This window comes from Lepidochelys kempii, chromosome 5 (assembly GCF_965140285.1).
Source record: "Lepidochelys kempii isolate rLepKem1 chromosome 5, rLepKem1.hap1, whole genome shotgun sequence".
Lineage (NCBI taxonomy): Eukaryota > Metazoa > Chordata > Testudines > Cheloniidae > Lepidochelys > Lepidochelys kempii.
In genome coordinates, this window is record NC_136384.1 from 4,110,660 (window position 1) to 4,133,124 (window position 22,465).

At 52.0% G+C, this 22,465-nt stretch overlaps 1 protein-coding gene across 3 annotated transcripts in view; it reads left to right on the forward strand.

The window, feature by feature from the left end:
• The window catches only part of CNTFR (ciliary neurotrophic factor receptor), a 462,459-nt gene that overhangs the window by 230,674 nt on the left and 209,320 nt on the right, over positions 1-22,465 (forward strand). For all 3 annotated transcript variants that reach the window (XM_073343357.2, XM_073343356.2, XM_073343355.2), the window contains one exon: positions 14,331-14,412. In XM_073343357.2, coding sequence (XP_073199458.1) covers positions 14,331-14,412 — 82 coding nt within the window. The remainder of the gene's footprint in view (positions 1-14,330; positions 14,413-22,465) is intronic.

Consider the following 22,465-nt stretch of genomic DNA (forward strand, 5'->3'; position numbering starts at 1 on the left):
GATAGGTAGAGCTGTGTGTCATCTACATATTGCTGACCTTTGAGTCATGTCATCCCCAACCAGTTCACCTAGGGACTGTGTGTAGATGTTGAATAGGACCAGAGAGAGAACTGGTTCTTGTGGGACTCCACAAGTAGCAGTCTGGTGGTGGAGGTACAGTTTTCCATCTCTGCTCATTGGTCGCATCCCTCCAGGAAGGATTCATTCTAGCGTGTTACCCCGGACCCTTGCCACCTCTCTCAGGCATGGCAACAGAAACTCATGGTCAACAGTGCTGAATGCTGCAGTGTGGTCCAGGAGGATGAGTGTGGATGTCTGTCCACTACCCGTTGACAGGAGATCATTCTTCCATGCCACTGAAGCAATTTCAGTTCCGTGTCCTGGCCTGAATCCAGACTGTGCTAGGTCTAAAATGTTGACTTCAATCAGATGAGCTTGTAGTTGGCCTTTGTCCAGCTTCTCTCTGAGCTTGCTCAGGAATAGGAGGCTTGCCATTGGACCGGTAGTTGGCTAGAACTGATATGTCCAGAGTGGGTACCCCAGCGAGCTCTGAGGGGATCTGTCACTGGATGGTGATAGCAGTCTCGGAAGGCCAATCAGAGTTTTACTCTCTAGTCACAGGCAACAGGTGACTGCGAAGAGGGGACGTCCGTAACGGGATGGAGCTGAACATCGTCACAGGTATGGTTCTGAGTAGCATCCAGATCCTAAGGGCCAAATCCTGAGCTCCTTGCTCTGATTTTATTCAGCCCTTAGTTGGGCAAAACTCCTATTAACTTCAGTGGGAGCTTGCTTGAACTCAGGATGCTGCTGAGATGTGTGTCTGAAATGTATCTAAACCAACTTGTTCTGGAAAACAAAGGATAGAAATACCACGAGGTTGGGCTTTCCCTTGAAATTACTGCTGTGTTCTGCTGCCAGTCACGTTTCTTAGGATATTTCAGCCTATTGGTCGTTTCATAGATTCCAAGGCCAGATGGGACCACCGTGATCATCTAGTCTGCCCTCCTGTAGAACACAGGCTGTGGCCCCAAAATGATTCCGGTTTGAACTGGAGACCTTTTAGAAAAACATCTGCACTTGATATAAAAATGGCCAATGATGGAATCACCACCACCGTCCTTGATACGTCATTCCAGTGGTTAATTACCCTCACTGTTAAAAATGTACTTCCCATCTGAATTTGTCTAGCATCAACTTCTTTCTTACTTCTTTACGACAGCCTTACTTCCCACCTGAATTTGTCTAGCTTCAACTTCGAGCCATTGGATCTTGTTATAAACTTTGTCTGCTAGACGGAAGGGCCAGTTCTCAAATATTTATTCTTCAGGTAGGTTCTTATCGACTGTAACCAAGTCACTGCTTAACCTTCTGTTTGTTAAGCTAAATACGTGGAGCTCCTTGAATCTATCACTAGAAGGCTGGTTTTCTAAGCCTTTAATTATTCTTGTGGCTCTTCTCCTCTCCAAATTATTAACTAGAACTTTGGACAATTCCAGAACTTCTCCTATGTGGTGGTGTTATTATTTAAATGACCATTTAACAGGGAGGCACCAACCCAGACCAAGCCCCATTGCACTCGGAGCTGTACAAAACACAGAGCAACAGTCAGCCCTAGATGGGGACCTGTGGCCCAGAGATGAAGTGATTTGCCCAAGGTCCCACAGGAAGCCTGTGGCAGAGTCAGGAACTGAATCCAGGATTCTTGAAGCCCAGGCTAGTGCTTTAGCCCCAAGCCTGTTATTTCTCTTCCTTTCAGCTCCTGGCTAGAACCAGATTGACTCCAAAGAGCTTAACAGAGCTAGCCAAACTTTCTCTCCAAAATCCATCTGTGGGCCTGTGGAAGCTCCTATAAAGTTTCAGCCAAAAGGACATCCCTCCCCTCCCCTTTCCCTGAAAAACAGCCTAACTCTTCAGTCTCACAGCCAGCGTTCAATGCCTGGGTGCAGCATTCCTACCCATGTCAGATCCCCGCATACACACGTGCCCACACCCTCATTTCTTGTCTTGGAAGGACCCTGGGTCAAAGCTTGATTTGCTTGCAATAAGGTAGCATAGTCCAGTGAGTAGAGCACAGGACTGAGAGTTGAGAGACCTGGATTCTAATCCTGACTCTCTGCCCCCTCCACCCGCATGACCTGGAACAAGTATCTTTCCCTCTGTTGCTCTATCCATCTTGTCTGTTTAGACTGTAAGCTCTTTGGGGCAGGATCCAGTAGAGTTGGGCCCACTTTTGGCTGGGCTCTCTGTCTTTCTGCAATACACGTAAGAATCTGAGGACTTGCCTCTTCACTTGTGACCGTTGCTTGGACACCTCCCCTCCTGTCATTTAAAACAACCCCATATTCTAAAGGAGAAAAGGTAGCGGGGGTAGAGGGGGTGGGGAAGAACCTGGGAAAGCAGCAGGTGTGTTAATTCCAGCTGGCTGTTGTAATCCTCTGGGCGAGAGAAGTCTGGGAGGCCGGCTCTAATTGTTGTGCTGACAGTGGGCGTTTCAACGAGATTAAAGGAACCCTTTCAAGTGGAAGCATCTCTAAATCTGCAGGTAAGACTTTCTGAAGCATGTATTAGGAAGATGATAATGCCCGTCTTTTCTTTCCCTTTAAGCAACAAAATGAGGTTTAGGTCTGACAAGGACTCTGCTAGGCCTGGAGCTTAAGGCCTATTAAGAGGGACATGTCGGGGCTCCTGTATAAGAAGGTAACAGGCAAGGGTTTTATTCCCCCCCTTTCCAGCCTGGGGAGTCTCTGCAGATTTTAGAGGAATAGAGATGACACTTGATGGTTTCAGGTTCCCAAAGACACTTGCCCCTCCCCCCTCCTTTCCATCTTTTTGCCCCCTCTTTGCACGCTTGCCCCCCTTCCATCTTTTTGCCGTTGGGGAGAAGAGTGCGGTACACGGCGGTTGAGTGACAGCAGTGAGATTGGGGCGGTCTATTCAGCCCTGGGCAGTTTACGCAGATTTTTGGCATTCCGAGCACTGCGCCGTAAGGGCTTGTGGCTCCCAAGCCGGCTCCAACGTCCATGCCGGAGCGTGCCGGAGACAGAAGGAATGGGCTGAGCCAAGTTGGTGCAGAGCAGGTTCGAGACAGTTTCTCCACTGGCTGTTCAGTTCTGTTCGTTCCCTCTGCGGCACCTGGCGCTGGCCACTGTCGGAAGACAGGATACTGGGCTAGATGGACCTTTGGGCTGACCCAGTGTGGCCATCACTAATAAAGCACTGCCTGGGGAACTGTGCCCTTAGCAGCTCCTCCTTGTCCATCTTCCCAATACACATAGGTCTCCAGAAGCACCCAAAGGAAAGAGCTTGCGAGATGGTTGGACATGGAGACCAAGGAAACAGCTGATATACTGGTAGAGCTGCGGTCTAGGAGCCCCGTGGCGAGAGACAAGGGATGAGCTGGCGTCTAGGAAAGGTCCTATGATACGGACCACGCTCAGAGACCAGATCCTTTGCAATGCTGTTGGATGAGAGGAAGTTCTGTGCACCTGGGGAAGGAGAATGGGTCATGGAGACTTTCATTCCTAAGTCACCAAGCCAGTCTTCCAAGTTCCACATCCTACCGTCTGTGAGCTATTTTAGTGGCCTTTGCTAAAGGAGTTGGTGGCCCCAGTTCAGTCCCTAGTATGAATTTGCACAGGATCTGATATTCGGCCATGATTAGATTCCGGGCAGGACATCTGCCCCATTCACTCAATAGATAAAGTGGCATTCCACCTTCCGCCTGGATCTTTGATCTCTTTTCACTCGCCTCCTGCCGAGTCCTCTCCGCACTCTATTCTGTCCTGTTCTCCCGCACCCATCACCATGGTAGCTGAGCTCCATCTTCTCCTTCTACACTTGCCCCATCAGCAGCCTCCCCCTACTTAAAGAAGCAATCCAGGGCCTTGCCTCCCAACAAACTTGCACCAGTTTAGTTAATCCAGTGCAAAGCCATGTGTCGTCATAGAATATCATGGTTGGAAGGGGCCTCAGGAGGTCATCTAGTCCAACCCCCTGCTCAAAGCAGGACCAATCCCCAGTTTTTGTCCCAGATCCCTAAATGGCCCCCTCAAGGATTGAACTCACGACCCTGGGGTTAGCAAGCCAATGTGCAAACCACTTAGCTATCCCTCCCCCCTCCCACCCATTCCTCATGGATTTAAGCCAAGCTGAAATATGCTTGGGTAAACTGAAATAAAAGCATCCATATGGCCACACTTGTGTCCATGTCTGATTCTCTTTTAGTGGGGCACAAAACCCACCTCTGCAACTGGCACAAAGGAGGCCCCTCGCTGGCACTCTCAGCAGAGCGGACAAGAGCTGAACGGGCCATGGAGACTGCAAGCCCACCTCCCCTCTAGACGTGTGTGCCTTCGGGTCAGGGCTGAGGTGTGCTGAGAAGGGAAAGGGATGTGGGGAGAATCTTGGGCTGCTCTCTGGGCAATACGTATTCTATGGATAAATAGAGGCCTTCAGTCTACACAGACTCCCAATCTCACCCCTTCCTGCAGCATTAACTTCACTTTGAGCACTCCCCACGTGAGGCACATCTCCAGAGTGAAGCACGAGACCCAGAAATGCAGACTCCCCCGGTGAGAGGCTGTAGTTTGGAAATCCAGTCTAGATTATCACAATGAGTCCTTCTGGCTTTGGAGTCTATAAACCTCGGAAGTGGCACCAAGTGGGACACTGGAACCATATTTGAGTTGAATTAAGGAACCATGTGCTCTTTGAGGAGCAAGTTCAGTAGAGGGCAGTCGGGGCTGCTGCTTGGGGCTCGCGGCCATGCCCCAAGATGGGGCGCTCCACTGGCTCGTGTCAGCTGCCGGTGAGAACGCGCTGCTCCTTCCCGCTGCGTGTCTGACACCTAGGAGAGCGAGCGGGGCGTGCAGCCGGGTGAGTTTGCTCTCCCTAGCTCCTGGGGGACTGCGTGCCGGAATGCTGGCTGGCTCAGCAAGTTCGTACGTGCTCCATCCTCCTCACGCTGGGGATTTTCTTTGCCTTTCCGCCAACTCTTTGGGTCTGGGAAGACGCTGAAGCGAAACAATCCTGATGTGCAGAGTGCTGCGAATGCGCTGGGCATTCAAATAGGTAACGTTCCTCCCTGGGAGATTTGGTTGTACTCGGGCAGGGCAGGATCAGCAAGGGTTGCTGCAGCGGGAGTGCACCACTTGACAGATGGGTGCTGTGCTGGAGCCTTAGGGGCTCGGAAGGGTATTGGGTCAGGGAAGGAAGCACCCACGCTTTTATTCCAGGGTCCGGGGGAATGGAATCACTGCTACAGATGGGTGGGCTCGTTCAGGTCAGAACTGGCTCAACGCTTCCCTCAAAACTGGAGACAAATTCTGGAGGTTTGAGAAAACCTTGGTTAATGTTGCCTGTTTCATAATTTTTTCAACTTCATCTAAAATTTGGGGGGGCGGGGTGCTCTTTTTGTGTTATTTCCAGTCTGGACAAAAATCTTGAAGTAGCAGAAATATCACCAGGAAAGCTGCGCTCGTGGTATTTCCTATCGGATCTCTGGTCTCAGGAGAGGTCTGTCAGGCATCTGAACCTTTGGACCTCCAGACCTAGAGATGTTCTCCTTTTGCTCCTGCCCCCAAGAGGACACTTACTCGGCATGGCAGAAAAATATCCAGCCCTTTTATTTTTGGACAGAAAATAGAGTTTTCAACAAAAATGCGTGTGTATGTGTGTGGGAATGTGTGTGTGTAAATGGTCTGTTTTCCATGAACCGTTTTGATAGTCTCAGAAAAACAAATGCTCAAAACTTAGAAGGTTTTTGGGTTTCAGCCAAAACACTGAGCTAAAAAAAATCAACGTTTTCCATAGAAAATTTTGACAAAAATGAAAAAAAAAATCATTTTTGTCAAAATCTTCTGCAGAAAAAGCCCTGTATTTTCCAGCCAGCTGTGGTACTGAAAACAACAGATGGCTTCAACACAGGTGTATAGAGAGGAAGGGTGGCTGTGTGGTTAAGGGCTGGCTGGGACTCAGGAAAGCTTGGTTTAACTCCAGGCTGTTTCATAGATTCCCTGTATGGCCTTGGGTAAATCAATTAAACTTGCTGGGCCATAGTTTCCCCATCTGTAAAATGGGGACAGTCATCCTTCTTTTCCTCCCACCCTTTGTCTGTCTTATTTATTTTGCTTGTCAGCTCTTTGGGGCCCCAGGCCGACTTCTAGGCCCGAGGGTCATAGCAAGAGGAATAAGAGTAGGGATTTTAAATGGCAGAGAGGCTGGGGAGAAGCAGGGGAGCACATGGGTTTGCCTTGTGGAATGGGCAGCAGAGAAGGGTTGGCTCGCGTGCTGACCAGCTGGTAGTGATGTAAGTTAACATAAGGGGACTGTAATCAGATTTGACGCTTCAGGGCACAGGCTTATAGCTGCAGAGGTCAGAAGGGACTTTTCCACACATGCGCGTGCTCGCACACGTTAACGTTGCACAGTGAGATGCATTCTGCAGGGTCATGGTTTCTCCTGTGCATCTGGCCACGGTGCCTGCCAGATGCAGGATACCAGAGTAGATGGACCCAATGGTCTGATCTGACCCCTCCAGGCCCACGCTGCTCTTTACAAAGCCGTGCTCTGCATTGGAACTGGCCCTCTCTGCCCCACACCTCGCACCCCCTCAGGCTGCGGGCCATGCCTCTGGCAGCGTTTCTCCTTCAGGGGAGTGACCTTTCCATCCTTTCTGCTCTGTGCTCAGCCCGTACCCTTTTCCCTTCCAAATTCGCCCAGGGCGACAGGAGCGCAGCGCGCAGGCTTGTGGGCCCAGCTGCTGTGCTGGGGCACGGCAGCTGTGCGTGGTTGCCACGAGAGAAGATCCGTGCAGCAGCGGCGGGCACGCTGCCAGGGCTGCTGAACGGAGGTGGCTGTCTTCTGGCCACCCTTCACTGAGCTTGTGGGAAAGCAGCAACCCGCTGAGCCTAACCCCTGCCCGGTGCATCAATCTCGCTGCGGTGCGGGAGCCGTGCCCTTGCTGAGTTTGTTAGGGCGGATTCATATCTGCAGAGTGCTTTGTCAGTGTAAAGTGCTACCAGGACACGTGAGCTGGAGTCCGGTTGTTCTCATCACTGCAGGTCAAATACTTGAACAGTAAACCCGCTGTCACTAGTCTCAGGCAGAAGCAAAAGCAGCCACCCACTGGAGTCTAGCATGGAGGGTCCCTGGCTGCGGGGAGCTGGCTGCTCACATGCACTGGAAAGCTCCTCCATGCCTCCAGCTGCTCAATCACTTTACAAGTAGCTACAAATGCACTCAATATCTCTGTAAAGTTACTTCTTCCGGAGGCAATTGCTGGTAGCTACCGTGATGTTACACAACAGCCGATGGGAAGACAGAGGGAGGCTGGGGCGTGGTGAAGGGTGGGGTGGGGTGAAGGTGACCCCAGTGGGAAGGGAAGTGGTGCTGGGTGCTTTCCAATGGGAGGAGAAGTGGAGGTTGGCGCATTGTGGGAGGTGCAATGAGACGTTCTCTCTTTGAAGATGGGGTCGACATTTTGAATAAGTTTGAGATCCCAGTTCTAGTACTGAGGTCACCAGCAGGCACGTTTGTGGGAGGAGCCAGTTCCTAGTGAGTGTCAGAGAATAGGAATGCCAAGTGACTTCTGAATGGATAAGCCATGGGAATCCCTATCCCTGAAATCCAACACTAAGAATTAAGCTCATCCAAGTAAGAACATAAGAACGACCATATGGGGTCAGACCAAGGGTTCATCTAGCCCAGGATCCTGTCTGCCGACAGTGGCCAATGCCAGGTGCTTCAGAGGGAATGAACAGAACAGGTAATCATCAAGTGATTCATCCCGTCGCCCATTTCCAGCTTCTGGCAAACAGAGGCTAGGGACACCATCCCCACCCATCCTGGCTAATAGCCATCGATGGACCTATCCTCCATGAATTTATCTAGTTCTTTTTTTAACCCTATTATAGTCTTGGCCTTCACAACATCCTCTGGCAAAGAGTTCCACAGGTTGACTGTGCGTTGTGTGAAGAAATACTTCCTTTGGTTTGTTTTAAACTTGCTGCCTATTAATTTAATTTGGTGACACATTAGTTCTTGTGTTATGAGTAAATAACACTTCCCTATTTACTTTCTCCACACCAGTCATGATTTTATAAACCTCTATCATATCCCCCCTTAGTTGTCTCTTTTCCAAGCTGAAAAGTCCCAGTCTTATTAATCTCTCCTCATATGGAAGCTGTTCCATACCCCTAATCATTTTTGGTGCCTTTTTCTGAACGTTTTCCAATTCCAATATATCTTTTTTGAGATGGGGCAACCACATCTGCACGCAGTATTCAAGATGTGGCCGTGCCATGGATTTATAGAGAGGCAATATGATATTTTCTGACTTATTATCTCTCCCTTTCCTAATGATTCCCAACATTCTGTTCGCTTTTTTGACGGCCGCTGCACATTGTGTGGATGTTTTCAGAGAACTATCCACAATGACTCCAAGATCTTTCTTGAGTGGTAACAGCTAATTTAGATCCCATCATTTTGTACTGTAACAAAGTTCCTCCTCTACCTTGGTGGATCTTGCACTTATTGGCGGATTTGCTCACCTTGGAGCTTCACGGCAGCCCTCAGTTTGGCCGTTTTCGTGAACCCACAGTCCAGGTCAACTCCTCCTGTGTCTGACCAGGAGTTGGGAGGTTTGGGGGGAACCCGTGCCCACCCTCTACTCCGGGTTCCAGCCCAGGGCCCTGTGGAAAGCAGCTGTTTAGAGTGCCTCCTGGAACAGCTGTGCGACAGATACAACTCCCTGGGCTACTTCCCCATGGCCTCCTCACCATTAAGACCTTCCTCCTGGTGTCTAATAACGCTTGTACTCCTCAGGCTTCCAACTGTCCGCGTTCTCACTCTCCGCTCCTAGCACCTCTTGCTCCCAGCTCCTCACAAGCGCACCACAAACTGAAGTGAGCTCCTTTTTAAACCCAGGTGCCCTGATTAGCCTGTCTTAATTGATTCTAGCAGCTTCTTGATTGGCTGCAGGTGTTCTAATCAGCCTGTCTGTCTTAATTGTCTCCAGAAGGTTCCTGATTGTTCTGGAACCTTTGCTGTTACCTTACCCAGGGAAAAGGGACCTACTTAACCTGGGGCTAATATATCTGCCTTCTGTTACTCTCCTGTAGCCATCTGGCCCCACCCTGTCACGGTACGGATAGTTGGGATTATGTTTTACAATGTGCATTACTTTGCATTTATCAACATTGAATTTCATCTGCCATTTTGTTGCCCAGTCACCCAGTTTTGTGAGGTCCCTTCATAATACTTTGCAGTCTGCTTTGGACTTAACTATCTTAAGTAGTTTTGTGTCATCTGCAAATTTTGCCACCTCAGTGTTTACCCCTTTTTCCAGATCATTTAGGGCACAAAACCCAAAACATGTGACCTAAGTTGTGTGCATTTAAAACTAACCAATAACATTTGCATTTTGAAGACCATGTAATTGTCAGAACCAGCCCCTGAAAGGTCTCCAGGCCAAGAAATAGTCACAAAGGCTGTTGGGAGAATAAGGAGTAAGTGGAAGACAGTCACAGCCCACTCCCTAGTAATGGCAAACAGAGAGAGGCTAAATCAGTGGAATAAAGTCTCCCCTGCAAATGATGCCCACAGTTCCAATGATTCTGCTCACAATCCCATGCTGATGACCCAGCCCCTGGTATAATCACGTGGCCCTCGTAGTGTAGCAGCTCCCCACAGGACACCTAGCTACACGTTGCACAATAAAATCTTTAGCACTGTGAGGGTGGCTGGATCACGCTGGGTTCCCGTGTCTGGTGCTGCTTGGCAGCCGCCCTGCAATGGACTGTCATGGCAGGTGCTGGAGACCAGGCCCTGAGCCGATGGTGACTGACTTTGAGCTGAAAGCTGATGCAATTAATGGGGGTTTTTTACTGAATGACCCTTGGAGACAATGTGGGAAGCCTCGGCCATGTGTTGTCAGAACGTAGGCACAGCTGGCACCCGGGGCCTGACTCTGAGATACTCTCTGCTTGAACCTGGGCCAGGGAGGGGGCGTTATGTGTTCCAGGGCTGCACCGGGGAGAGACGGCAGCCTCAGGGATGCTCTACCTTCCGCCCTTCTACGCCTGCTCCCAGGAAGCAGAGAATCGCCATACACTCTCTGGCCACGCCCTCGATCCACCCCCTATGCCAGGGGCTGGGGGCACAGAGCGGAATGCCCCTGAGCAGGAGGGATTCTCGGGGACTTCTCTTTGAGCCACTTTTATGCTGCAAAAAAGAGTCTTAATTTAACAGAGACTCAAGCCCAATGAATCTTGCAACATCGGACTTTACCATCACCCGTCCCTAAGCCCGGGGGCCTGTCTCCTGGTTGCCAACTACCCTTTGAGGGCTCTGTTTGTTGTCATTTCTGCATGAGCCAGAACTAGCACCTGGGGTTAGTCAGTGTAGAAATACAGGGCCCTGCCCTGCCACCCTTCCTCCAGGTGGATTGCCCCTTCCAATTAGCTCATTCTGTGGCACCTGGAAGGGATCAGGTAATTAAGGATTTGACCCAGGAGAAGCATAAAGGAAGGACTGCAGGGCAATAGGGAGGAGAGACCCAGGGGTAAGGCAGTGGGAAGTTTCTGCTCTCTGGGAAGGGAACCACAGAGGGGCTTGCAGGAAGGAGTCTTGCCTTGGGACTGCCCGTGAAGGGAGAGGGCAGCTGGGGAGCAGGAGCCTCCTTCAGCAGGCCTAGGAGGAGAGTCTCCAGGGATGAAACCGGGGGTAAGCCCTGGAAGGCCAGAGCCCAGGAGGGGGAGAAGAATCTGTAGGGACTGGAGCCTGGGTGGAGTTTTTCTTCCTTTGAGCTGGGACACTCTTACCCTGGAAGGTCTGGGAGCCTCAGTGTGACCAGGCCGGAGGGCCGAGTAACTGCCCAGGCCACCAAAGCCCAGTCCAGGTGGAGGGTGAGGCAGAGGGGCTACAGTGCTGGGTTTGGCTAGGAGGAGATGCTGCAGAGTGGTAAGTCTGCGACAGGACTTGGTAAGGTCTCCGTACACTAGCCACTGGAGTGCCCTGCCTGGGTAGGGTGTCACCTGGTGACAGCCTGCTTCGGGGCTTCTCCCATCCCTGCTAGGAAGGGAGGGTGGCTGTGCAGCAGAGCAGTGAGCCCTGCTTAGGGGACAGGAGCAGGAAGTGAGTTTAAACAGGAGGGAAAGGTTTGTGAACCCCAGGAGGGTGAGCTCTGTGCTCATTCATGGCACTTCAACCTCCCTCCACCACCCCAAGATTCCCCCTTCCCAGGCTTTTCCATTGATCGTTCTATTTGAACTTGGTGTTGTAAAGGGCGGTGATATGCCAGGCTGCGTCCAGATGGGCTCCCATAGCTTGCGTGTTTTATGTGGAATATGTTTTGCTGTTTGGGCCAATTACTGCAACCGTGTTAGGAGGCTAAATGGGTGCCATATGGCTAAAGAGCCTATAAGCATGTTCCGTGTTACAAGAGAAACCTTCCACGCATTAGTGACCTAGCACCTGAGATTACTGAGGCTGCAATAATTTTAAAAGGCTAATTTATTTTCCCTCTTCATGCCGTCTACCCCGGCGTGAACCATGAAACCGGACTCCCTGATTGCCTGGTAGTTTGCATGCACATTTCGCTTGATGCAGCGTTTGCATCTTCCCACTCTCTGGGCCAGGAGCCCCGTTGCACTGGCTGCCATATGGATGCGGAGGGCTAGGTGGAGACTGGTCTCTAAGCCCCTCTGAGGAGGTGGTGCGTCGCTGCGCTACCTCCAGAGGCAGTCCAGGCACAAATTGCAGCTGAGTCTCAATTGCTCCCAGCTCAGCTCTTGCTCTGAGGGGTGCTTTCCGCAGCCCTGAAAAGGATAGCACCTACTCGGCTCACCTGGCCCAGCTGTGGGAGTTGGCACGCTGCGGTTGGGGCACAGAGACACCTCCCCACGCTCCCTGCCCTTCTGTGCCTACCTCTCTGCACAGAGGACTGGGGGATTAGAAGGGATGATGCAGGGAGCTCTAATGTGGCTGTGAAGGGGATACCAGTGTCTTAAACCCTTGACTCTTCCTGTTTAACCTTTGCCTTTCCCCCACTCCCCTATGCCCATTTCACCCCCTCGTTACCCTGCAATTGGTGGTGCTGGAACTAGCGGTGCTGGGGTTGAATCATCCCTGGGCTTGAAGTGGTAAAAGTGGTTAAAAAAAACAAAATTCCAAAGATACGGTTTCCATCAGCAGCACCCCCAGTATAAAAATTATTCCAGCACCCCAGCCTGCAAAGGTGGCAAGCTGCTGAATGGGGGGATTCTAACCAGGCAACGCGACACCCAGTTCTGACCCGCACCATCAAACAAACCTATTTCACCACCTTGGGCAGCCAGCAACCTTGGTCTCGGGGATTGGAGAGGTGCCCTTCCATTGTCCCCAGCAGCGGCCCTCTCGATTCAGCAAGACACCAGGCTGTTCCCTCTGCGTTGAGGAGTACGGCGCCCGAGCTCCTGGTAGGATTTCAGCGCACAGAATGGGGACAGTGGCTGGCTGCACAGCTCTGTCTCACATTGTTTCCAGCACAGCCCCAGGCAAGGCAAACCTTCCAGCCAAGCTGTGCGACTTGAATTGCACCCTCCTTGCTGGCTCGCCACTCTGATTTGTGGAGAGGGACATGCTGGGGGGGTCAGGCACCATGCATGATGCTGGAGGGGATTCTTTGGAGTAGAGGGGGACATTTTCACCCACACACGAACACCCACCTGTGCCCCCATCACCTTCCCTAGCACATGTCTACTTAGGCCGCGCCAGTTGTGCCGAAGCATGTGCCGGCTTCTTGACATGGTCGGCGGGGTCTGGACGAGCCACCGGACTCGTTTTCACTCTTTTTCCAGCTCCCCTAACATCCCCGCTGAACCTCTAGTCCATGACTTCCTCATGGACCTACTCCATGTAACTGGTCCCTCTCCCCTAGGAAAAGACCCTGACTGTATCTGCAGGCGGTTCTCACGCTCCCTGCTCCCCAGACAGAACATAGCCCAGTGCTGTCACCTTTCCTCCCAGCTCCTACTCCCCAGGCATTTCCTGCTTCTTCCCCTCTCCAGTGCGTCTGAGGCTTTCCTAACATGCAGGACTAACCCAGGGCTCCTAACAGAGACCAGGCCCCAGCCTGGCTGAGCAGGATAATTGCCTCACTTGGCTTACACCTGGCACCCCATCTTCTGTGCAATGTCCCGTACAGGTCTGGTGGTTAATATAATAATAACCGTACTACAGAGGGAAGCACTGGCTTAAAGATACGTGGAGGAGGCGTGCAATTGTTACTGATTCTATTTATTATTTCTATTACTGTAAAACCTAGTGGCCCCATCGGGCTGTACACATCAACCACCAGCGACAGTCCGTGCCCCAGTGAGGTTACAATCTAAACAGACAAACAAAGGGCAGGAGGGGAAGTGACTTACCTGGGGTCACCCAGCAGTTCAGAGGCAGGAATAGAACCCAGGTGTCCTGGGTCTCAGGCCAGTGCCCTGTCCGTGGTGCCTTAAGGCCATTTCAGATGAGACACCAACAGCTACTGCAGTGTTCTGTCATCTCCTCTCATGTCTTAGATCCAGCCCCTGGGCACGGGCGGCTCCATGGGGAGATGCAGTGGAGGGCATTGGAGCTGGCTCACTAGCTCATAAATAGGACCTGATTCCAAACGTCCTCTGGGAGTACTATTGTAATGTGTGGATATGAGATCAGGGACCCAGCCCCACACTCTGGGTATCCCTAAATCTCTGTTTGCCAGAAGCTGGGACTGGACGACAGGGGATGGATCACTTGAGATTCCCTGTTCTGTTCATTCCCTCTGGGGCACCTGGCACTGGCCACTGTCGGAAGACAGGATACTGGGCTAGATAGACCTTTGGTCTGAGCCCGTGTGGCCGTTCTGATGTTTGTCTGCCACACCATTCAGAGGCATCTACCTCTGGTGTGGAGTGCTGCAGCTGCTTAACAGGGTTGTGTGCGGGGGGAGTGTTGGAGCTTAGAAGGGGATGGGGAAAATAACATGCCCATATGAATGTGTAAGGGATATTTCTAAGTGCTCAGTTCTGCTCTCAGCTACACCAGTGCTGTTCCCATCAAAGTCCGTAGGAGTTACTCCAAAGTAACAGAGGGCAGGGCCCAGAGCTCACGCCCCAGCTCTAGTGGAAAGTTGCACGGGCTATTTAAAGACCACCAGGCCTCAGTGACATTCCTCCTCAGCAAGACAGTGCCACCAGCTACCCAGCGCCCCCGAGCCAGATGCCGGCGCATGGAGGTTGAGTTTCTCCTCTGAGTACAGAGCGCTCTCGCCCGAGGGACAAACCCTGACCCATCCCTCTCATTTGCTTCTACAGATGGCCAATCCTGTCCCGTCAGCCTGCTGCATGGTGCTCGCCGCAGTCGTGATGGTGTATGCTCAGAGGCACAGCGAGCTGGGTAAGTTAATCGCAGCCTCCCTCCCCGCGGCCCGCAAAGAATTCTGTCTCTGCGAGAGCGTGGAACCTGCTTATTATGTATCTCTCTCGTAGCCCGCTGCCTCTTATCTCCCAGTCCCATTTGGGTGCTCAGTCTGCAGTGTCTGTGTCAAGGGCTGTGTGCCGCATCTCCTTTCGTGTCCTCTCCTCCGCACCCCGCTGTGCTGAGGAGGACGGCGCCCGGCCATGCCCTGTGCTATGAGCACTCTGGGTTCGTCGGCTGCTGTAGGGGTGGCGCTGGAGAATGGAAGGGGGTGACCATAACGAGCCAGTGCAGGGACACAGAGTATCCCCACTGCTTACCTCTGAGCACGCTGCCTGCAGCCTCTGAAAGCGCCCCCGTGGGGGTGCCAGGGGTGATCCATGGCCAGTCATACCAGAATGCACCCATTGTCCCTTGCTATGATGTCCAGAGTCGCTCTCTGCTGAGTCCCCATCACCAGTGGCTGAGATAAACAGTGGCCTGTTTCCATTCTAGAGAGAGCAAGGAGTCGCTGGTAGTGTGCGAGTCACGACAGCAGCCGGCAGAGCCCCAGAACCCTGTGCAATTCCCTGGGCACAGCTGTAACCAGGAGAACAACGGGACCAGATTTCCCAGGGGGGCCCAGCTGCTTTGCGTTGTCCTGGCTGCTGAGGAAGGGTGGCTATCGCTCTTTTGTCCTGGGCTTTCGTCGTCGCTGAGTGCACCGTTCCCGGAACACGCTCTGAGTCAGCAGGACAGGCAGGGCTGCAACCTGGGGGAGTGTGAAAATACCTCATGCGGGTTAGTAGGCCAGCCTGCAGCCCTGTCCACCTTGTTTCTTTGGAGAGCCGCAGCTTTGTGATGGCAGGTGGGTGGTCATGTGCACCCCTGACCTCTGCTGGACGGAACCAGCCCTGCTCAACCATGTGTCCTAGGCTCCCACACAGGAGGAAGGCTGGCACAGCGGTTAGAGTGCTTGCCCGGGGCTTGGGGGAGACGGGCTTAATTCCCTGCTCTGCCACAGACTTCCTGGGTGACCTTGAGCAAGTCACTTAGTCTGTCCCTGCCTCAGTTTCCCAGCTGTGAAATAGGGACCATGGCACTCCCTACCCGACAGGGGTCTTGGGAGGATAAAGACACTACAGACTGTGTGGGGCACAGATATGATGGCAAAGGGGGCCGGTTGCGCACCTTCGCTGGGTAGACTGCTAAGCGTTAAAGGAGACTCTCTGTGGATGTTGATCAGGATCTGGTATCATTATGCTTCCTAGGTGGGTCTCTTCGGTCTCTGACTCTGACCCAGGGCAGCTGGCATGTCACAGGCGTTCAAGCCCCCTGAATATGCACAGCAGGTGCTGCGGGTGCCGGATACAGTTCTACTTTTTGTGTGGCTGCCTGGTAGCCGAGGGGTCGAGGGTTTTGGCCATATGCCCTCTGCAGTCTGACCCTCCCCGGCCCTGTGGAGTGGGCATGTCATTCCATCTTGTCCCTCTGTGGCAGCTGCTCCCCAGCAGCATAACCCGCTGTGAGAGGGCAGGCCTTGCTCCCTGGGGCGTAACCCAAGGGGGTGCCACAGGGCAAAAGGGACTCTGCAGCCTTGAGGGAGCTAGGAGGGAGCTGGAGGCCTCAGAGAGGGAGCTGGGGAGCCCTGGGGGACAGCAAGGCAGAGCTGTTCTGAAACCAGGCCTAAATCCAGATGTTCCCCTCAGCAACACATGCCATGGACACGGGCCTCATTCCTGAATAATGGAACTTAGGCAGAATCCTCCGACATCCTCCCCCACATCCTGTTGCCCCACCTTCCTGCCCAGACCCCCCCCAGGCCTGTCCCATGTGCTCCAATGTACCCCTCTCCCTTGCAGGCTATTCCCTGAGCACCTGTATCCCTTTTAACACCCTGTTAAATAAATCCCGAGACGGGGAATCTCGGCTGCGAGGAAAAAGCAGGAGAGGCAGCACGCAGGGCTGCCCGACTCCAGTAAAGCAGCGAGAGCCCTTGGCAATGGCCACCTCCCTATTTATAACGTGATTAGTGGGTGTTCAGCTTTAATAAAGTAGGAAGCATTTGGGGAAACACATTGTTGTAAATACTTAAGCAAAGAGACTCTGACAAGCCGTTCTGCACAGGAGCTTACAGCCACACTGGGCTGAGCGTCCCCTCCTGACTTACTCGGTGCTAGCAATTAGCAAGCTTCCTACAAAATGCCGTATGAATTAATAAGGATGTTGTTGGGCTGGAAGGGGCTTAGGCTGCTTGCTTGCTAACACCCACTGCGCGACGGCTCTCAAGTCACCCGACACGACCCCAAACCCCAGCACTGCCATTTGGTCTTGGCCTCCAGACTCCTCAGATTCTCCACTTTATCCTGCCGGGGCATGTAACTAAGGCTTAAGTCACCCAAGCAAGCGATTTGGCCCCTTTGTTCTGGTTGTGTCTCAGAATGTTTCATTTCCTATCCTTTGAGCGCTTGACTTCACAACCTTAATGTTCTTTTCAGGTAGTTTTTGGTGCATAATTTCCTAGGTTTTTGTAGAAGCACACTGAAAAAAACAAAAATTCCATCACATGGCATCACACTGGTGCCTGCGTGTGTTGTCAGCTGGGCTGGAACATTTAGACCCACCGCACAGACCTCTGCCATGGGAGCTAATGAAATAGCCGACGGCAGTAGTAGGTTGTCATCATCTGTGTGAACCAGCCGCCAGAGGGGGATAAGGTATATGCTTTGTGAGTGGCTTTCACGGCTATTTTCTGACAGCAGAGGGTGGTGGAGACACAGGAATCTTGGGTTCCATTCCAGGTTCTGGAGAAGGGGGAGTGTCTGCTAGTGGTCATAGACCCTTCTGCTCCCGTTCTCATGCAGGCCATTTCCTTTTGGCCATTCCTCCAGCCTGTCCCAGTTTTTCCCCCAGAGTTCCCATTCAAGTCGCAGTCTTTCCACCACTCCAGTTTCCCGCCAGGCTCCTTATCTCAGTCTTCTTATCCAGCCAGTCCCATTCTCTCATCATACCTGGACTCGTCATCTGATCTCAGTTTTTCCCCACTCTGTTCCCAGTCCCAGACTCCACATCCAATCTCACTCTCTCCCCCACATGCTCACTGGTTCCCAGTCTCCCCAGCTCCGTTCCCCATACCTCTGGCTCCCAGTCTCTTTTCCCAGTCTTCCCCACCCCCCATCACCAGCTCCCCATTTGTCCTCCAATCTCCTTGTCCCAATCTATTGTTTCTCCCACACCTCAAGTCTGGCTCCTGTCCTATCTGCATTTAAGTCAGGCAGCTTCCTCCTCCATGAGGCCTGGGCCCTGGCGGGGTGGGGAACTGGGGACCAGTGAGTGCAGAGGAGAGACAGGCTCCCTGCTCTGCATTTCTTTGCCCGGAGTCACAGCAGCCAGGAGCAGCAATTGCAGGGAAATTCCTGGTTAGCCCCTGCAGTCCTGGGCTGGAGCATGCCCAGTGCAGATGGAATCTTCAGAGACTTTAGTTTCCAAACTCTAACGAGTATCTACTGGCCATGTGCAAACAGATTTTTCAGAGGCTCATTATTTGGCCAAATGTACTTGGGTTGGTTTGTTTGTTTTTTCATGGAAACAGCAAAAGATACATCCCTGACACAAAGGCCACCCCTTTGCCAAATTTCAAGTCCCTGCTCCAAAGCATGGCGGAGTTAGATTTTTCTCAGTAAAACGGCCAGAATAATGACCTTACCGTGGGCATGTATTTTTCCCTAATCATGATCTCAGAAAGAGCTGGACGATTTTTGCTGAAACTTTTCAAAATAATGCAGCCTGATGCTGCCGCCCCAGCAGGAAAAAATCGCAGCCTGAGCGGTTAAAGTTTGGCTAAGTTATAAGCAACCGAAAACAAGGTCTTGTAGGGGGAAGTGGTGGGCAACCTTAACTAGAGGTGATGCTACCCGTTCTGCCTATTATAAGAAAAACAGAAAACAGATAGATAAGGGCCAGATTTTGATACCCTAACTCACATGGAGCAGTTCCTTCCCTGGGTGAATAGCCCCACTGATTTCAGAGGGACCATTCAAATGGGAAGGTAGTACTCAACTAAAGGGCAGCAAAGTCTGGCCCTAAATAAATAAATAAATATAAATATGAAATGTCTCCTGCTTGGTCCCATTCTCCCGACCAGTTTCCCTACAAGGCTGAGGTGTGTGATTGCTCAGGATATGGTTAGTACTGAGAGAAGTGGGAAGCCTCCTCACGGGACTGCGTAGCTAAATAGATTCTGAGCAATGTTCATTTTTAACTGGAAGGGGGAGGAAGGGGGAAGCCGAGGCAGCCATAATTGATGTGGGCACCTGAACAGTTGAGGCCAGAGGCTCCTGAGATGGTTGTGGCTTAGCAGCTCTGTCCTTATCTGGAGTCCCCAGCTTCCCTTGACCCTTCTCAGTCCCCATTTAGCCCTGGGTGTGACACAGGGACGGCCCTGCTCTCCCTGGATGATAATCTACTTCTGGCAAGGGGCCACAATCGGCTATCAGTGCTAGCATTTTTTGTGGAGTGATTAAGGGGTGTTCTAGTTGCCACTTAAGACATGGCTTTGTGTGTTTATGTCCTCAGACTCCACTTTTAGATCAGTCTGTGTAACATACTGACAACAGGTGTTGCATCCCCCTCTAGTGGCTGGGCCACATGGAAGATAACAGTCTACTGCTGCTACTAGCGAACAGAATTGCTCCCTTAGTTCAAGTGGTAGCAGCTCATGCTGACGTTCCCTGGTTCAAACCCAGGTCGGGGAGGGAGAATCAACAAACGTGACTTTTCTCACAATATCAGCCGGGTGTCAGGTCAGCAGTGCGTGTCCATCTGCGCTGCTGCTGCTGGAACGTGTGTGTATTGGTGCGTGGCAGGGAAACCTGGGCACCTGTGCCCTCTCGTGCCTTTGCCGTGGCTGGAGTGCTCCAAGGGCAGGCATACGGCGTGGCACCATCAGCAGCTGGGGCAGGATGCCTTAACACCCGGCGAGGTGGGTGGATGGCGGAGCAGCCAAACCCATCCTACAGGCAGAGGTAGAGTCCTGCCCACACAGCACAATAAGCCGGATGACCCGGTGACAAAACAATCACATGTCAGCTGGGGCCTGTGAGAGGAGAGATCCACTCCGCATAGTGACTGTTGCTTACCAGGCAACAATAGTGTGGCATGAGGACACAAGCTTGGGTCAGAGACACCATCCCCGTGTGTCCACCCTTGATTAAAAGTATTCCTGTAGACAGAGCTGCTGCTGGGGGGAAAGGAATAACACAGCAGCATGGGTCAGCACTGCTGATCGGCTCCCTTTCTCAGAAAGACTTTCACCACCCGAGTGATACCGCAGAGGGCTTGCGGATGGACCCCCATTCCTGCCTTGGAGGGGTCTTTAATTTAGCAGACCAAGGCAGGATGAGATCCAATGGCTGAGAGCTTACATCAACCAAGTTTAAATGGGGGCAGACGAGACAAATGCTTAGCAACGAGGATAGCTCGGCAGCAAGCGAGGTGGTGAATTCTCCAGCACTTGGAGTCAGATGTCTCTTTCCACAAGTGGCTGGACTGGATGCAGGAATCCCTGGGGGAGGTGCTATGCTGGAGGTCACGCCGAATGATCAGAAGGGTCCTGTTGGGGTCTGAAATCTACCCCCACAGCCTAGCAACAACACCAGGGTGGTTTTACAGGGTAAGAAGGCAGACAGGATTTGGGAGGGACTGGCAGAGACTTGGGGTGGGTCAGATCAGGGCAGAGGGAGTCTGGAACTGGCAGGCTGCCATGCAAACATGCTTCTTCAGACTGCAAGGCGAGGCTTTGGCATGGATGCCACCCTGCTGAGTTTGACAGCTTGCTTACTCTCGGGGTGGACCATGCAGGCTTGGTGGTAAGGAAGAGACCAAGGAGGGTGGAGGGTCGCTGGGGCATAGGGGAGGGGAGCAGAGGGCCAGGCGAGACAGCAGGGTACACATGGGGGGAGTTCCAGGCTGCCCTCCAGGCTCCCAGAGCTCCGGGGTGGGAGCAGACCATGTGGGGTTAGGGGAAGGATTTCTATCCAGCCAGTCTCTGCCCAGGAGTGAATTTTAACCAGCTGTCAGGAGCTCTAGCCCCTGGAACAAACCCTCCCTCTGCCAGTTTAAAGGGAGGGAACGAAACACCCACAATTACAGCAAAGAATACTGGTTTATTTCGGCCTGGCTTGTTCCAGCTCTCGCCTGCCAGGGATGGGGGGGATGGAAAAAGGATTAACGAGGCCGAGCTGGGCACCGGACTCTCTCTCTCACACACTCGCCCTCGCACACACACGCTGCCTCGGTCTTGCACGCACACTTGGACAATATGCACGCTCATGCTCTGTTCCACCCGTGCTGTGCACAGCCCCTGATCCTCTCTCTTGTTCTGTCCCAGACAATGGTCTTTCTAATGCACCCAGCCCTGTGCTGTCGAAGCATCAGGCCTTGCACTTGTTAGCAACAAACTTGTGGATGGAAACATAAGGAGTCCCAGAGAAATCCTATAAATAACCGAGACAGAGAGGAGCAAAAGTTTGCAGTACAGGAGGTGACCAAACGAGGGTCCAGAGCCCTCTGCAGGCCCACGGAGGTTCTGCAAGATCTAGGAGCCCGGGGTGTTTGTAGACGAAGCAGCAGCTTCGCACCTACGTCAGGACTCCGTGGGCTGACCCGCTTGCAGCGCTAGTGATGATGTCTGCGGTGGAGCTGCGAGGCATATACGTAGGTGGGAAAGGGGACCCCAGAGCTAGTACTGTGATTGCATGAGTGCCCCTTGCACCTTCTGGCTGGGGGGGGGGGCGGTCCAAATCAAGGAGCCACTTCCTGTGGGGTTATGTAATCCCTGGATGCGGTAGGAATTAGTGGCACTTCCAGGAGACGGTGCCAGTCTGAGTAGACAAGACAAAGCATGGAAGGGGAAGAGAGGCATGAAGTGACTTGTCTCCCAGCCAGTCAGCATCTGAGCTAGCCCTAGAACCCAGGAGTCCTGAGCCCCAGTCCATCTGCTGGACTGTGCTACTTAATTTTCTTCTTGGATTTTCTTCCTCGTGGTTCTTTCTCTGTGTCTGTGGGATATTGTTATTTTGCTGTTTCCCTTTGTAGGTACATTACATTATGGGGGTGGGGGGAACAAAACAAAACAGGGGATATAATAATGCTGCCCACTGTGACCTAGGCAACTTCCATAGATACAAGGAGTCCATCCTGACCCCCATCATGACCAGAATGACATTCCCCCCATCAACTGCTCCCCTTTTTCCCCATCCCCTCACCACAAAGAAGAGAACACCCAATCCCAACCAGAGCTTTCTGTATCTGGAAAAGAGAGACCCGGTGGATTCTCCGTCACTGACATTTTTAAAGTCAACAGTGGATGCTTTTCTATAAGCTCTGCTCTTGGAATTTGTGTGGGGCAGGGCTCTGGCCCGTGTTCTACAGGAGGTCAAACTGGATGATCACAATCGTCCCTTCTGGCTTTGGAATCTCTGAATCTAAGATCCAGGGGCTGTATGAAGTTGCACTGGGGAATTTGCGATGGTCAATCTCTTTAGCATGGAAGGCACTCGGGTACTATGGTGATGGGTGGCCATGCAAAACTCTTAAGACTGAGTATATGAACACCTCAGTCAACTACTGTATAACATATTGAACTAAAAAAATACCCCAAACCTGGAATGCCCCACCCCAAGCCACATGATCTCTCCCTTCCCCTATCATTTAGCTATCCACTAGTTACATACACATCTGTCCCTTATTGTGATTTCTCTGTTTGAAAGGAGTAATTCTGCTTTATTGATCCTTACCCTGCTGAATTAACTCACGTTTAAACAGTAATTATGTTTTCACTTTGGAGAGGCCATAAAGAGATAAAAGTCTCTTGAAATGAATGAACTTCTGAGGCCGGAGTATCTGAGGTTAGTTTATTGATGCACAAAGAAGCTGCTATCTCTTTTAGCTTACTAACCAGCGATGAGCAATTAACCCCAATCATTCCTCAACTGGGGGAGAGAGAGAGAGAGAGATTTGATTTTACTTATTCTCTTGCTCTCTCGCTTTCCAG